Source organism: Clytia hemisphaerica, unplaced genomic scaffold (assembly GCF_902728285.1).
Source record: "Clytia hemisphaerica strain Z4C2 unplaced genomic scaffold, Clytia hemisphaerica genome assembly, whole genome shotgun sequence".
NCBI lineage: Eukaryota > Metazoa > Cnidaria > Hydrozoa > Leptothecata > Clytiidae > Clytia > Clytia hemisphaerica.
Window position 1 is genome coordinate 674,549 of NW_027104420.1, and position 18,088 is coordinate 692,636.

The window sequence follows — 18,088 nt, forward strand, 5'->3', positions numbered from 1 at the left end:
GTACGCATATTTCGTACGACGTGTCTTGAAAAAATGACGTCTTCCGCCTCGAAAAAAGAACATTCTACTGTTTTTACCGCCGGAGCTTGATTTAAAAAGAGACTCATGTACAAACTCACGAAATTGACCAAAACCGAGCGTTAGACTTGGAGAAGGAGAAGGAGAAGAAAAATTACCGTTTTAACAAATATTTCCTTCTGGAAAGGAAATATTTAAAAATTAAGAACCAACAACAAGAACAAAGCTTTAAACGTTTTGGATGTTCTTATGGGAAAAAGTTGTACAAGATTGATAAATAATAGCATCAAATTGACTCACCTAATACAATGGATTGATTGATCACAATTAGGAAAGCAAAGCAAATCGATAATTTTGACGTATCTTCTCTTCTCGAGTAAACAAAAACCGGTAAAGCAACAAATTAAGAACTGTTTTTAATGTTTCTACTTCTTTGTCTTTTGTACCAAATATCTTTGATACTTGTTTGTAATTATCACTTATATAATTTCATATACTGTATACGTACTGCGAATGATATCAACAACAACAACAAAAATTTATATCATTAAAACTAGGCGTACGGAAAAATCGATTTTTTTAGAAAATAATTTTTAGATTGACAACGCACTTAGTTCCCAGTTCACTTCTATCGTTTAATTGATTGGATGAAAAGGTTTTAATGATGGCTTTATACACCGAAAATCCTTTTCAATTATTGCAAAATTCATTAACAGATTGTATATACTATTATTTTGTTGAATCATCTATAGGCTTGCTGGTTGATAACTAAGTGGCTCATGACGATTTTTTCTGTTGTTTGAAACTCATTGTATTATTAATCAACGCGCATATACTTTTAGATGATGCTAGAATTACTACACTTAACTAAAGACTAATTAATTTCTAGAGTACAGTCATATCTAAGTTTACAATGCTATTATGATTACCCGTTTTTTTATAAGAAGATTCAAAATTAAGTCTTATAGGATGTTCTTAATTTTTCGGGTTTCAAGCCTAAAAATGTTCTAAACTTGTTCTTAAGATTTTGGCCACGGAAGCCTTATTTTCTTAAATTGTTTTTATAAAAAACATGCAATTCATTTTTCCAGTATATACTTGGTGAACTGATTACAGCAATCCGATCGTATCAAACAATTGTATTTTCCAAAGAAAATTTGATAAAACGCATTTCTTGTATTTTGCAAGGAAAGTAACCTAAAGCAATTACTTGTATTTTGAAAGAAAAAAATAGATGATTTTAATATGTTTCAAGAAAATTATCTGAAGCAAATTATCTGAAGCTAATTTTTCAAGAATAGTAAAAAATGAAATACTTTGAAATAGACAATTTTTAAAGCAAATTGAATCGAAATTGCCCATTTTTTTCAATCTAGTGGCAAGGAAAGAAGATCATACATTGTTATAATCTACTTAAATCGTAGAAATTTTCGCGAGACTAATTTTAGCGTATATTAGCGAGTCAGCAAAATCTTGATTTTTTTTGGATTTACTTTAGCGAATCGCGATTTCAAAAAATTTCGCGTGTATAAATTTTAGCGAAGTGGAAACTCCAATTAGCGGACAACATCGGGGAATAGGGTTAGTGTCCCCTAATTAGAAGTGTCCGCCTTTTAGAAACTTTTTTTAATTATGGCTATAATTTTGGAATAAGGTACTATTAAGGGGTTAAGTATGTAAGATTTTGGTCAGAAGTGCTTTTCTAGAGACCTTAGGACATTGAAGAACAAGAGAATGATGATCTAAATGCGACAATTTAGTTTTTATGAATCACAGTAGTCTTGAGGTCCCTGTAATTTATTATTTCTACGACGTAAGCAAATTCACCGACTTGATAAAGGGAGCGCTCCAAACGTCTATAAGGAATTTTTTCAATGAAACTTTGAAGTGTTTAAGAAATAAATAGTTTGAATAAATCAATCCTGTCTAATTTTTTAAAGTCTGTGACCACTTTGACCGTCAATGTCCCCTAATTAGAGGGAAAAAAGTAGGGTTTTGGTCATTTCATGCAAAAAGTTTTGTCCACTAATTGGAGGGTCCGCTAATTGAGTGTCCGCCTTTTGGAAACTTTTTTATGAGGATTTGACTAGGAAATGGCCGGGAAAAATAGAATTGTTCGCTAATCAGAGGTGTCCGCCTTTTAAAGTGTCCGTTAATTGGAGGTTTTACTGTGTTTTCTAGCATTTCTTTGCATTGAAACCCTTCCTATTGATAAAAATGTATCCAAGGTAATAGGTATAACCAGAAATTTCGCGCGGATGAATTTTAGCGATCTGTCGATTCGGGGTGTTTTAGCGAGATCTATTTTAGCGAAAATAGGGAAAACTCGCTAAAACGCTAAAATTAGTCTCGTTTCAAATTTCTGCGATTAAAGTACCACAATCAAGAGTAAAATTATTTTTATAGGAGTAGTGCAGCCATCGTGGCTAGCCATCTTGGGCTAGTTAGAGGGTGACTTCGAAAGAATTTGAATTGCTTTAAAAGAAAATGAGAATGAGGGTTCAAATTTCAAAGTGTCTTGAAAATGCTCCAAAAAGAAAATTAGACGAAGAAAAAAATACTTGTTTTCACGGCTTTCATTTAAAGGCTGAAAGTTAATAAATTGGTAAAAGGAGCGAAAAAGAATTGCTGTATGCTTAAAAATCGCTAATGAAAAAGTTCATGTGAGGATTGGAGAGTTCCGATTTACGCGTATTATAATATAGATGTTGAAACAGTGTCTGTGATTATTTGAGGGGGCTCTTCCTGGGGGGAACTTGCTTCAAGAGCGACCGTATGTGCGGCCCAAAATTAGGCCTTTGAAACCAGACCCTTACAGTGCAGAGATAATTTCGTCAAATTTGAGTAAATGATGATCAACTTTGAGTAAATTTGGCTGAAAAATCGATCCTTATGGTGAACTTTTCTGAATTTTTTGTCCATTTTAAGGCAAGACAAGAAGCCGAAGCGGCGTGAAGGCCCAGCTGACGTGGCAATAACCAAATGTCGTTTGTATCGGGTACCTTAAGAGAATCAATGTTTGCGGAATCGTATTTTTGCAATTTTAGGGTTTAAAGGAAACATCGAGTCTTAGAATCCTATAGATGGGGCCCCGTCTACTCAAGATTTTTTGAACTCGATAGTAATTTTTATCTCATGTGAGCTTTGTGATATGGAGTAAATATTTGTATGGGTCCAGACTAAGAATCCTAATGCACATTTTCGGCAGAGATTGAAATACGGAACATTCAAAAAGTTAAAAAAGTTCGAAAATTGGCTGAATGAAAAAAAGGAAAGAAACCAGCTGCGCTGGAAGGTCAGGGGAAGGTCAGCAATGATAAATGATACGCAATATATGTATATAATAGATTTGCTTTATGTTTTTGTTACTAGTATGAAAGAAAAAATTGGTTTAAAATAAATTCACAAACTTCAAATGTCAAATGTTGACCGTCAAGGTTCAGAAATATCAATTTAACCCGTAGCATCATGAAAAACATTCCAAACTTATTCAAATTTACAGATGAGCTGTATTTTAGTATCCTTTAATGAATTACAACATAAGTTTACTTGAAAAAATTCTCTGTCAGGTTTGAAAAATCCAGCCACCGACTGTTTAGAGCGATAGATCCAAAATTGCCCATTTTCACGTGTTGCACCATGAAAAACATTCCAAACTTATTCAAATTTACACATGAGCTGTATTTTAGTATCCTTTAATGAGGTACAGCATAAGTTTACTTGAAAAAATTCTCTGTCAGGTTTGAAAAATCCAACCACCGACCGTTTAGAGCGATAGATCCAAAATTGTCCATTTTCACAGGTTGCATCATGAAAAACATTCCAAACTTATTCAAATTTACACATGAGCTGCATTTTATTGTCACTTAATGAATTACAACATAAGTTTACTTGAAAAAATTCTCTGTCAGGTTTGAAAAATCCAGCCACCGACCGTTTAGAGCGATAGATCCAAAATTGTCCATTTTCACGGGTTGCACCATGAAAAACATTCCAAACTTATTCAAATTTACACTTGAGCTGCATTTTAGTATCCTTTAATGAGTTACATCATAAACATAAATTTACTTGAAAAAATTCTCTGTCAGGTTTAAAAAATCCAGCCACCGACCGTTTAGAGCGATAAATCCAAAACTGACCATCTTCACGGGTAACATCATGAAAAACATTCCAAACTTATTACGCACGGAGCGAGCGTTAGCGAGCGGAGTGCGACTCTTTTGGCAAACGCATGCGCGTAAGCAAAATTTACAAAATTTCAATGATATGCGGGTACTAAAAATGGAAATTCAGTTTTTTTTCACGATTTTTTTCGTCTAGCCGCTATTCCAACATGTTTAGCCTCTGGAATGTTTCAACTTTGAAAATTTCGTGAAAATTAGCGTTTTTTAAGAAGAAGTCGTTGCAGTGTCAATCTTTCGCAAATTTAAAAACCCACTTTCCCTTGGAAAAAATTGACGTTTTTTAGTTTTTTGGGACCCTTGGGGCATAAGGTACCTGTTGACCGCAAAAATTTCAAAATTTGCGAATTGACCGTTGACAACATTAGGGGTAAAGGGACCCACTGACGTCACGGGTTTGGGAAAAACTTGAAAATGCGATATCTCGAGTTTGAAGAAGAGTGGAGAGCTCGTTGACCCCTCATTCTATCGGAAATTTTATGGGGAATGAGATGAGAGGGTTTATAAGGCTTGAGTAGGACTTTTAAATTTGGCTGAATTTTTAGCCATTTTCAGCTGATGACGTCATCAAAATAGAAAACATGCGATATCTCGAGTTTGAAGAAGAGTTGGGAGGTCGTTGACCCCTCATTTTATCGAGAATTTTATGGGGAATGAGATGAAAGGTTTTATAACGCTCGAGTAGGACTTTCGATTTCGGCTGAATTTTTAGCCATTTTCAGTTGATGACGTCATCAAAACTAAAAAGATGCGATAACTAGAGATTGGAAAGGAGTTGGGAGGTCGTTGACCCCTCATTCTATCGGGAATTTTATAGGGAATAAGATGGGATTGGAAAGGAGTTTGGAAATGGCTTAACCCCTCTTTGGATCGGAAAATTTATCGAGAATGCAATGAGAGAGGGGTGTTATGAGGCCTTGGGACTTTTGGGTAAGCAGCGTGAAAAAATCAAAACAAAACAGCCGAAAAGAACTGAACTCTCGGAATAAATAATGGGAAAACGTAAAAAAACAAACTATTTTTTGATGAGCTCTTACTCCATTCTTTCCAAAAAGTCAGTGAAATTAAAACTGATGAAATATATAGAAATTATTACAAACCTACTCGACACACACGTGACACGACCCAGCTTTCGGCACTTTCGTTCGTTTCGTGAAAACCAAACAGTTCTTTTTATCAATGTATAAAAACTTGAAATTCTTTAATACTTGTCAAGAATATTTTCCATAACAAAACAAGGGAAATTCAATGTCTTTGATTAAACTATAAACCAGGTAACGAGGGATTTTTGTAAAAAGTCTCTTGTGTCTCTCCCAATCCTCAACAAAACTGTGTCTTTGACTTTTCAGCATCAATTCTTCAACAATCAACACTTCTTACTTCAAAAATTCAACCCAATTAGTTTTTGTTGCAAAAATGTTGTTTCAGACCATTCATAGGCCCTTCATAGCTTAAACCAATATGCATTTTCTCATCTATGCATCGAAACAAAAACATCGAAAAGTGTTATCAATCTGATAGAGAAACGCATTAATGAAGACTTTCTTCTCAATCGAAAAAATTCAATACATCTTCTTTTTCTGTGTTTACTGTAATGTATAATAATTTCACATCACTGAAAAAGCTGCTGCATTTATTTTGAAGCTTCTGGATCGACAAAATTTTTCTTTATTTTGATGTGCATAAATTGGGCGGGAACTTCGGTCGAATGTTTTTGTTCGAATCTAAAATTCGAATCTAACAAGATTTTCGAACAAAAACATTCGAAATTATAGAGACCCGGAAGTTATTTTTCATTTTTTAACTTTGGAATTTTTGCTTCCTTTAGCTTTCCGAATTTTATATTGATTTTCTAACTCGGGAAATTGTGCTTCCTTTAACTATCCGAGATATTTTTCTTTTTTTAACTCGGGAATTTCTGCTTTCTGTTTCCTTTAACTTTCTGTAAATAGATTAAATCTATTAAATTCTACGTTTAATAATTAAAGGCTCACCTTGTTCGTAAAATATTTTTTCGTATTGCACTCAAAGTCATGCGATAACTATTACTTATATTGAGTCTTCATTAGATTGGCAATCATCGATAGAATCTATCGGATCAATTAATTAGAAATCGATTTCATTTCAGTAAAGTTAAAAATTTATTACCCTTTCGGTGACGACATTTAGGGCCAAAATGACGTCATCATCACAAGATTCGCAGGCAGTGTTTTGAGTTTTGATCCATTTTAAATTGTAATTTCTAGATTTATGGAATTTTGGATTTTCGGAATTTCTTTGGGGTTTGGGATTTTCGGAAAAAGAGTACGATATTCTTTTGAGCAGCGGATTGATAACCTTCACCTTTTCTTTCATAACTAGTGTGGGCTTGAGGTGTCTATAGAATCCTTTCGCTTTGCGAACACGAGACTCGTTCTCCGTGCGTAACCCCTTTTACGATTGATTCAAATTTACACATGAGTTGCATTTTATTATCATTTAATGGATTACAACATAAGTTTACTTGAAAAAAGTCTCTGTCAAGCTTGAAATATAAAACTCCAACATCCAAATGATCCCTCCATCCATCTTGAAAAGGACAACCTTAAAAAATACTTTGCTATGATGAGAATGAAATTTGACTTTACTACCAATTCTATCCAATATAAGAGTAGGTCAAACATCGTGCGGGTAGGCGAGGCAAAAATTCTAAATCGCCCGCTGGTTTAGCCTAGACTACTGGACTTGTTAATCTATTGCGCGCACAGGCTCCGACAAAACCAAAATCTTTTCGTTCAGTTGCTTTTTAAAGGCCCACTTGCGCTGCGCGGCTGGGCCAAAAAATGCACAATTCCCAAAATTTTACCCCCTTAGAGTGCACTTTCACATCATCTTCGCTCATTTCGACCCTTACAGTGCTTTTGTTGACCTTAAAAACATACTCTTAAGGGTTGCATGGTAGGTCATTTATCTTGAGTGCCCCCTACCCCCGTTCGGTTATATGCTGGTTTTGTTAATTCCTACTCCACACAACACTCAATTCTCACTCCGCACATACTCAGCACCTTCCTTTGCCCAAGTAACCCCTCCGGTCGGTCGGTGGATTTTACCAATACCCCTAGGGTGAACCGTAGGCCTATTTGAATTGGACTGAGTTTGGCGAACACGAATGGAATTCAAACAAGGTTGATTAACTGTTAAATAAATAAATGATTCATTGCAAATATTACAAACAAAATGGTAAAATAAGAAGTATAAGGAACAAGAAAGACGGCTTCTTCATGTTACCACTGCATTTTACCGGTTGATTCTAAAAAAAATAAACAATTAGGTCAATAATGACTAAACCTTCATAAACTTGGTTACCCCTCCCCTTAGAACAATACCCTTGAACTTTACCCTCTAATGAAAACCGCTACACTGAAGTCTCTTGGTAATGATACTATATAAATCAATAATCCCTTTTGTGTAATTTTAAGCTAGAAACAATTGAATTCTATTTAAAAATCAATACATTCTTAATCCCCACGCTTGGTAAACCGCAGGTAAGCGAGACAGGGGTGTACAGTTTTGCAAATTCCATATACGGAATCATTTAGTCTGATTCGCTGACCTTTATAGATATACTTCTTATATAAATCAAAAACCTTTTCGTTTGATGGTGGCCAGGAGCCTAAGAGTGAATTACCTTTTCGGTTGCATAACATTCGCTTGGTTTTCTCCTGAGGTTTTCACGTTGAGGTGGGTTGTTCGTGTAATTGAAGTCTTTGATCTCCAGTAAATTATTACATTGAACATCAAGGAAAAGTTTCACTCATTACCTAGTATGCACCTTTCAATTGATCCACTAAGTTCCGTGCAGTTATAAACAATTAAGTAACTACCTTATCGGCCATGTTTACACTGGCCCTTATTGGCGTTATTTTTGGACTCGTCGTGTAAAAGGGGCCGCCATTAAGTTAGGGCCGGCGTAAACAGGGCCGATAAGGTAATTTCTTAAAGGTTTAAAGTGTTGGATCATTCCAGTTTTTAGAAAACGTTGAAGAAAAAACGGCTTGGTTATAACCCTAACCCTAACCCTAACCATATAGCTTGATCGACCTAGAAAACAGCCTTTGTGGAAGAAATGACTTTTGATCTTTTGTTTCTAGTGAATTTTAATTTGTTTTAGTGTGGCTAATTCATTTTTTACTAGGTCTTTTTTATGTAAATAGTCTATCTCCTTATTAGTCTCTCGTATACCAAAAAGGTGTTCCCTTGTAGTTGATTATTTTTCAAATTTTCTGCGCGTAAAAATTTCTATTTTATCCTCCAGAAATTAGTTTCTCTTCAAATTTTCTACTCACTACGTCTAGCTCAAACAATGCAAAATAATTGAGATTCTGAACGTTTTTAAGCATGTTTTTTTGCCAACGACTGAGTTAAAAGCCGCAAAGTTTGGTTCTGTTTTTACTAGAATCGGTTCTCTAGTGAATAAATTTGAAATTTACCACCGAGACCTATAATCCATTAATCCCGCAATCAGGTTAATGCAGCTATGAACAAGTAACTGATTCCTTTAACGTTTAAATTTGGACCTTTCCAGTTTTTGAGAAATCTTAGGGAAAAAACGGTCCGATTACTAAATTGTTGATAAACATGAAAAGGATATTTTGTTTATCTTCCCCAGGTCTTTCCAAACGATCGTAATCATCATCATTGCTATCGACATTATGATCATTCGTTTCATGAGATGTTTTACATGCTCCACATTTACTTGGATCAACTACCAGCAAATACAGGTTGGTATGTACCACACTCGAAATCGTAAAATTCCTATGGTACAGTTGAGATTAACTTTAACACCGATTGTTAACCTTACTTTCTTAACCCTTTAAGTGCCAATGTCGAGTGTAAACGATATGGGCTGTATGCCCAGTTTCTCTTTCAGTCAGATTCGCGCAGCGGGCCTGATGCTTTAAACCCCCTAACCTACCCCCTCCTAGCCGCCGCCAACCCCGCACTTCCTAAATCGGGCTATCCAATGAGCTATGAACGAGCTTCTAACTCCTTCTAGATCCGGAGATGTAAGCCTTTAAAGTTTGACCTAGCGATTTAAAAAAAGGACCGTGGCACTTAGAAGGGTTAAATTGTTAATCGCCTTCTTCCAAATCGATGCTTGATGTTTACAACCCTTTCTTACAGCCTCTGTGGAACTTTTATCCTCAGTGAGTATGAAAATTCCAATTAAAATCCCAATGGGGATAGAAATTCTATTATTCCAAGGTGAAAAATCCAGTGGGTTTTTAGTGCAATTTTTAAACATTGAATTTTGAGTGTGGATGAAATCAAAGTCAATATCCCAGTGGGGCTGAATTTCAAGGGTATTTTCCTACCGGGACGAATTTTTTTTGCGAAATTTTTCAGTGGTGCTGTGATCCCAGCGGGTTTGTGACACAGAGGTGTATGTTTGTTCGTATGTTTCAGATCATTCAATCTCTAGAGATGAATTTTGTCTTTTGATAGCCTTATTTAATTTGATCTGAAAATCTGAAAATCTGAAAATCTAGGTCAATAAGACTCTACACAGTTATCATATGGAGGAGGATATTTTTAAAATAATACTACCTCAAGCATTTGTCTTTTGAATCACACGTGGCCATTCCTAAGATATGAAAAGAAGTATAAAATTATGATTTTTTTTAGTAAATCAAAAACCTGAACCAGCATCAACCGTAGAGAACATTGTAAAAAATGAAACTATCTATAAACCAATCTATTTTGTTTGACACTATCCAAAAGATACAAGTTTTAAGGACAATGGGCTATTCTTTTTCATAACCCATACAGGGGGGTGGGCGAATTGCCAGTGGGTAATCTGAGAAGAATTTCCAGGGGGTGTTTTTTCATTTTTCCAAGGCGTTAAAAAGTTAAAGTTTCCAGGGGTTAAAAGACTGATTTCAGTTCGTATGAAAAGGTATGAAAAGAATTTTCCAGGGGTTATCCACGCATATAGTTTTTTATGGAACATCCCAATATACCAAAATTTCTTTACAACATTTTCGACTTTTGGTCAGAGTGTGGACTGCGTGGTACTGTGACAACTCTTCTGTAGTGAACCGTCGCTTGCAAGTGTCATTTTAAATATGTTATCTAGGGCTTAAACATTACCTTGGGCTATAATTGGTTGCTCTTGATCACGTGATAAATACATTGTTGTGTTCTTGACGCAACTAACATAAATAAAATCTTCATTTTCGATCATAGTTCGAGCTGAAAAGTAGAGCAACAAAATTAAGATTAAGTGATTAGATGAAAGCTCATTGTGTAGAAAAATTCAGTTTATTTACCAGTTTTTGTACTGGACAAATGGTGTCAAATAGGAGACTTACTCCCAGAGATCTTTATAACACCCCCTTCTCACAGACCCGGTAGGATTTTTTCAGCCAGTGAGGATAAAAATAACTCGATACTCGATATTCCCATATTTTTTTGGCCGGGGATTTCAATTATTTTGTTCCTCAGAAAATACAGTTGGGATTGGGAAAAGAGCATTATGTTTTGCAGTGAGGATTGGTTCCTTTGATTATTTTCAGTGGGGACAAAATTTGGATGATAATTTTCCACCGGGGACGTTATTTTGGCCGATTTTTCCAGTGGGAAGGGGCCCCAGTCGGTCTATGAGAAGGGGGTGCTATATAACACATCGTTAGTATTAGGCTATAGATTTCACAGATACGGCGTATGCAAGACAAATAGACCAACCAAAACACGACCACGTCAGGGAAGTGGTAGGATCTCCTACCCAGTGCAAAATTTTGCCAAAACATCGTCCACTGGGATAAATGTAAATAATAAAGATTAACTCTCATATTTGAAATATTGCCCTTTCTAAAAGCATCCAATCATTCATTGGAATTTTGATTAAAGTGTTCATCAGGGCACTGGGACAGAAAGAGTACAATGCCTTTACCTGAAGAACCAATTGAAGTCCACATCGATGTCCAAATACTGCAAATAAAAAGATAATAAAATGGATTCTTTGGTAATTGGGTTGAAGCATTGGTTGAAATATGGCAAGCAAGACAGATTATAGTGTACACTTAAAGTGAAAAGAATAAATTGTCAAATAGTTAAATAGTTAAATCTCGAGAGTCATATCATTCTCCTTGGGTTGTCATATATAATTTTCAAATTTGAATATTTGGTTAAAGAATGGCGACCAGAATACTATAATTAGTTAATTAAGTTACTTACAGTGGCCAGACATCTTTGTCTCACTGGTCTATCATTATTTCATTATTTCATTTCATTCATTATGTTCATTTCAAAATGACGATATTATTAAAAAATCTCCTTTTATTGGAAGAAATTTGAAAATATTGAAGGAACTTACGAAAATAAACTGGTTTGAAGTAATGAAACTAACAAAGAAATAATCCAAGTGAAAATCTGAAAAAAAATCCATTGTTTATGGTTGTTATTGATTATAATATTTCAACCTTGGTAATGCTGTTATCAATAAATATCACTATGCCAATTTTAACAGATTACAGTTTGCATCGCTTGTAATCAGTTTCAAAGTTAAAACAACAGCCTGGTTAGTTGAAATAACCAGAGAAATATGAGAAGGGATTTTTGAGTTGAATGCTCTTCTAGCTATGTTATTTTCAAGCTTGGAGTAGATTAGATGTTGTATCTTTGTAGATTTAACGAGAAGAAACTTACATTTTTCAGTTCAGCTGCGCTACTGTCATTATTTGTCGGTAATTTACACGAAGCTTGATAGTCTGGTAGCGTAACCCTGAAATGATATTGTAAAGCATACTCCAAAGTAAAAATGCATCCAAAACAAATATTTTTTTCAGGCATAAGTAAGATTTTTAAGAAATATGTAGCTCTTGGGTAAAAATTGTTCTCATTATAAATTGAAGCAAGCAGACTTACAAAGTAAAGAAGGGAGCTTCTGAGGGTAGAAATACCAAAATTCTGGTAATAAATTTCTAAAATACCGGTACAGGAAAAACCTCTGTTGAAATCGCCAAATAGCGACGTACCGGATTACCGGTGGAATAATTCAGCGGTACTGACAGTTTTTTTTTGAAATCCAAATTCAAAATTTCTTCGTGACTTCTTTGGAATGCTGATGCCGAAATACAAGTACTGGTAGGTAATTTAAATCCTGGTAAATCTTTATGTAAACAGCGATACAATAAGTAGACATCTCAAATAACGGAGTACTGGTAATTTCACTTTCAAATACCGGCATACCGGTAGAAAAAAAGATTAAATGACTCCGTAAAAGAGTCTCCCGAAAATTTAGACCAGTTCTTACACTTGATAGAGGGAGTGTGACTTATCTTCCTCGATCAATTTTCGCATCACATTTTGATCAACTTCTCCGAAAAATAACCCAATCTGTTAAAGAAAGTCAGGAGATCAATTGTTGTTACAAAAAAGATTTGTGGTTCTCCCTTTCAACCTATTCTTGCTACTTATAGCTGGTCACTGTAAAGAAATTAGCAATCTTACGTCTGCTTCTTCGTTTGAGGCGACAACGAAACCATTTTCATCCAACAGATAACAATATAAACCCTCCACCTGTCAAAAAATATCGATCAAAAAAAACATACGGTCTGATCCTTTAGTAAAGGTTTTCTTGTCATTTTGTGATTTTTGAAACTACAAATAAGCAAACTTTGGCAAAATCTAAAAGCTCTGACCCCTATTTACTCTGATTTACTATGATTTGTGTTTGGATTCCTGAGATATTTTATAAACTTTGTCCTTTCACGCATACTGTCAAAATTTTGATCACACCATCGCACACCAAAAAATCGAGACCACTTCAACACGCCAGCAAAAAATCACGCAAACCACTAGGGGTTTCTTTAAAGAAAGAAAGAAGAAGTGACAATACCTGATTCTTCAAATGACGATCACAAGTCAATCTGCCATCATAAAGATGTTCATCAGGGAACTCTTTTGTTTTTTCAATGAAATTAGTCGTCATAAATTTTTCGTAAGACATTTCTACACCAGTGACTGGAAAGAATGAAAATTTAAAAAAGATTTCGAATCTCTAACCTAACCATCAATCGAACAACGACAATGTTTAGGATTTTCTTTTTTTTGTCATCAAAAGATACGTATTTATTTTCGCTGGGATATGATTGAATGTCTGTCAATGTCTACAAAAACACAGTAACGGGCGTAGTTTGTTGATAAAACGCAGTGATCGAAAGGCAGTGCTTAGAATAGAGCTTTGGGAAAGACTCCTTTCGGATGAATTACCTGCTAAAGTGATACCTGCTTTCTTTTGAAGAATCGGATTATGAATTGATATCACGTGATCATCTTCTCCTCTTCCTATTGGTTGTTGAAAAACAACGTGAACTTCTATGCGATGTGTTTTTTCAGTTGATCCTGCTACTAGGGGTTTTCTATAAGGTTTTGTGAGGTTAATCCGAAAGAAGACCTAGATATACTTTTGTCTATCTCTATACTCTACATGCAATATTTATCATAAGTTATAATAACTGGGAGGATGGAAAACTTTTATAGGGTGATTTAGGACGTTGTTGGACTTTCAAAAACTGGCTTTGAACTATCATATCCTACCTTTTATCAAAGAGATGGTTAGCCGATTTGGAATGTGATTGGCTCGTTTGTAAAAATCAAAAGGATCGTAACTTTCGCGTGAAATGCTCTCAAAGCCACCGTCAATAAGTTCGCTATTAAAAAAATTGAAAGTATCACACCTGACTTTAACCCTTTAAAGTCTCCACGGTCCTTTTTTTCTAAGTTTTTAAATAAAATCGCTAATTTAAACTTTAAAGGCTTTTTATTATACTCGACATTGGCACTTAAAGGGTTAACGCCAAACAGCAATGTTCTTTATTGTTCTTCATTGATAATTTGCTTTGAGTTTTGCTTGTAAAGAATCACACTGAGGCACGGGGGTCTCGTTTGCATCAAACTTTCTTACCTTCAAAATTTATTCCTTAATAAAGTTCTCTCAAAAATCATTCAATCTCAAAGGATTTTTTGTTTGAGACAAAAAGCACATCTGGAAACCTTGATAATAATCTAATTCTTAAAGAATAACAAAAATGTGTACTCATTACCTATTATTTTTCCTCTTGATACTTTGTATAACTCCCCAATGCGTTCGAATGAAAATATGATTGATCCCATTCCTAGAATATTAAAGAACTATCGTACACCCCTGTGTCACAGACCCGCCGAACCCCACCCTCACTGGAAAATTTGACCAAAATTTCGTCCCCGGTGGAAGAATACCGTACAATTTCAATCTCACTGCGAATTGGCTTTGATTTCATCCCAATCCAAAATTCAATGCAAAAAATTGCACTCCAGAACTATCCCAAGAAGATTTTTCCACTTAGGAACAATAGAATTTTTCTCCAAATTGGGTTTTCGATAGAAAATTTTACCCTCGCTATAGGAAAAAGTTTCACCGGGGCTGTGAGACAGGCGTGTTACCGTAAGTATCACAATGTATGGACAAAACACTGGTAGGGAAGATAGCGATTCTAATTCAGCGTGCGTTCAGTGAGAACAAAAGAAGCCATAGCAATCATCCAGGATATTGGATGAAGACTGAACCAATCAAATTTATAAATAACAAACATAGAATGATGAGATGAATATAAATATATGTAATCTTTTCAAGTTTAACGTAAAGATAAGTGCTCTCCCCTTTAAAAAATAACGTGAATGAGACATACGCGATAAGATTCTGTCCGTCCGTCCTCATAGGTTAAATTTCTAAAGCTAAACTATGATTCTCACAGCTCCTCCAAACTAGAGTAAATTTATTTGCACTTATTTATTTTTACATCTATCTCAATTTTTGTATTCTAGAACTGGCTCTTACGTGGTCAGATTTTAGTTTTGTGCTATCCATGATCTTCAACAGGACGCAGAAGAATCCCCCTTAAAAAGTAGATCCCAGTTCTACCATTTTACCTAAAAAACCTCCTTTGCTAGTAGATAACCTGGGAAAAGCTACAATGTGGAATCTTACTCTTCAATTTTCTCCCTTTTAGATTTCCATTGTTTTGGTAATTGACTTGTGGCTTTTGCATCCAACAATAAACCGTGTACCATTCGATGGTTGCCTGTGTTAAAAGTCAAAAAGGGTATAATATATCACTTTTATCTTTTTATCTGACAAAATTTCTGTTCCGATCCAATCTTTTTGAAAATTGGCAAAAATTGACCCTTCAAATTTTATGTCTACCAAAACACACTTTAAAGGGCGACATTCCTTATTTCTTTCAACGTCTGAGTGAGTATGAACATTAAAGTAGAATATTTTGTGCTATGAGGAAAATGACACGTTACAAACGTTTGAATTACAAATAGTTACTCTTTCAAATGGTAGTTTTGGCTTACACGTGTCGAGGTGTGTTTTGTTTTCATTTTCAGCAATACGTTGAACCATCACAGTTTTTGTATCCTTCAATCGTCGAAGTTTTGGACAGAATGGCCTGAGCAAAAAGTAATATGCAAACAGTTACATTAATTTGATTAGGGCAAGATTTAAAGATGGAACTGTGAGGTGATAACCCCTGTTTCAATGACCCTGTTAGAGAGTAGGAGCTAAATACAAATATCAAATTTTGATAAAATTTATATCATTTCTTTGGACCGTTAATAGAAGTGTAACCTGTATAGATCCATAGTTATGGAAGCCGAGAAGGGACAACCCGAATTTTTGTAAGAAACCCAAAATCTTTTTTAAAAACCCGAAATCTTTTTATAAAAAAACCCGAAATCTTTTTTTTTAAACTCGAAATCTTTTTAAAAAAAATCGAAATCTTTTTATAAAAAAACCCGAAATCTTTTTTTTTAAACTCGAAATCTTTTTAAAAAAAATCGAAATCTTTTTATAAAAAAACCCGAAATCTTTTTAAAAAAATCGAAATCTTTTTATAAAAAAAAACCCGAAATCTTTTTTAAAAATTGAAATATTAAATATATAAAATTGATTTTTTATTCAAACCGCGTTGTCGTGACCTTATCAATGGGAGTGTGAAAATGGTTTATTGCACTCAGTGCGGGACTGCTGCTGAGGAAGATTCCTTCTTTTGTACTAATTGTGGAGTGACCTTCGCCACTGAAAACACCCCTGTTGTACCTGAATTGACTGATGAGCGGGCTATTATAGAACATTATTTTAATAAGCATTACAAATATGACTACATAGTTGTTTTTTTGAGAATTTATCATGGAATTGGCATGAGTCTGAGAACATTGAAAAGACGTTTAAAAATCTATGGCTTGAAAAAACGAACAAGAAACATTTCAGTTGAGGCATTGTGCCGAATTATTGAAAATGAAATAAGGGGTCCTGGCTGTATAAAGGGTTATCGTGCACTTTGGAATAGACTAAAAGTCAGTTATGGGATAAGAGTTAAGAGGGATCTAGTCATGACACTGTTAAGAGATATTGACCCAGAGGGTACTGAACAACGGAGGGCAAGAAGACTTAATAGACGAAATTATTCATCGCTTGGTCCGAATCATTGTTGGCATGTAGATGGATACGATAAATTAAAGCCCTATGGTTTACCAATCCATGGATGTATTGATGGGTTTTCAAGAAGAATCCTCTGGATAAAAGTCGTGAAATCTAACAATGACCCCCTTGTTCCGGGAAGTCTTTTTTTACAAACTGTAATCAAATTAGGAGTTACTCCGGCGAAACTAAGAACTGATCTTGGAAATGAAAATGGTATCATGGCAGATTGCCAATGTTTTCTTACACATAATGTAAAATCTCATTCATACGGTTCTTCAGTGGCTAATCAACGAATTGAAAATTATTGGTCACACCTCAAGAGAATGTACATGGCATGGGTCATCGACTTTTTTAAAGAATTGGTCGAAAGAGAGTCGTTGGTTTTGGCAAATTACGTACATAAAGAGTGTGTTTGGTTTGTTTTTTCAGAATTTTTACAGATCGAATTGGACAGGCTGACGTTAGAGTGGAATTCACATTACATAAGGGGACAAACTAGAAATGATACCGTGCCAGGGATACCAGATATTTTATTTCATGCTCCAACCATTTCAGGATACGAAAATCAGGGGAATGAATTGATAAATGAAAGGGTGGAAAATTTGTTAGCCCAAAGGGATATTATTTCAGAAGGAAGAGAGATAATGAATACCATGGATGTAGAACTTGAAGATTATTTTAACTATGTAATCGAGACAGAAAATTTACCCTATCCACCTGCAAATTGGCAAGATGCTAAACAGATGTATTTGACAATAATAAACGCTTTCTAACACTTTCTGTATAAAGTATGCATATATTTTACTCTAAAGGATTTCTTTAAAGTTTGGAATAAAAGTAAATCGAATGTTACCAAGAAAAGTTTGAATCATTATTCAGCTACAATTAAAATTTGATTCCTCTAATAGTGCTTTCAGATTTAGATACCTATCTTAAAAATAGACTGACAAAAAGATACTGATACAAGCTCTTCTTATTTCGATAAATTGATTCCTGGTGAAAATTAAACAAAAAGACGTTTCTATGGATTAGATCTAAAAGCTAATGACCATATATCAACAAAACTGTAAAGCAATATGAAATACCTGCAGAGTGTCCTATAAAAATTACCTTCTTCGCATCTTGGAGAAATATAATTTTGTTTGTATAAAAAGTGACAAAGACAGTCGTTCGTTTTACAAAAGCTTCTCTCTACCTCATACAATCCAATTAAGCGGTCGTTTATGAATAACAAAAATGTTTTTGATCATCACTTAAAATGCATTTGTTCAGATTTTTGTTCACTAATATTTCCTATCAAAAGATTAATTGTTTGTATGACAAATTCTGGATTTATATAAAAAAGAGGGAAGAGATGACACTTTCTAAAAAGAGTCGAAGG

The 18,088-nt window shown here is 34.7% G+C and overlaps 1 protein-coding gene across 1 annotated transcript in view; it reads right to left on the reverse strand.

Annotated features, from left to right (window-relative positions):
* Positions 1-18,088, reverse strand: part of LOC136820319 (voltage-dependent calcium channel subunit alpha-2/delta-3-like) — a 32,638-nt gene that overhangs the window by 6,732 nt on the left and 7,818 nt on the right. Inside the window, exons 9-22 of the mRNA XM_067076516.1 lie at positions 15,579-15,673; positions 15,208-15,301; positions 14,285-14,356; positions 13,779-13,891; positions 13,452-13,526; positions 13,078-13,202; positions 12,690-12,758; positions 12,493-12,575; positions 11,886-11,961; positions 11,554-11,609; positions 11,131-11,168; positions 10,329-10,430; positions 9,786-9,822; positions 8,790-8,993 (exon numbers count right to left, since the gene is read on the reverse strand). Coding sequence (XP_066932617.1) covers positions 8,790-8,993; positions 9,786-9,822; positions 10,329-10,430; positions 11,131-11,168; positions 11,554-11,609; positions 11,886-11,961; positions 12,493-12,575; positions 12,690-12,758; positions 13,078-13,202; positions 13,452-13,526; positions 13,779-13,891; positions 14,285-14,356; positions 15,208-15,301; positions 15,579-15,673 — 1,239 coding nt within the window. The remainder of the gene's footprint in view (positions 1-8,789; positions 8,994-9,785; positions 9,823-10,328; positions 10,431-11,130; positions 11,169-11,553; positions 11,610-11,885; positions 11,962-12,492; positions 12,576-12,689; positions 12,759-13,077; positions 13,203-13,451; positions 13,527-13,778; positions 13,892-14,284; positions 14,357-15,207; positions 15,302-15,578; positions 15,674-18,088) is intronic.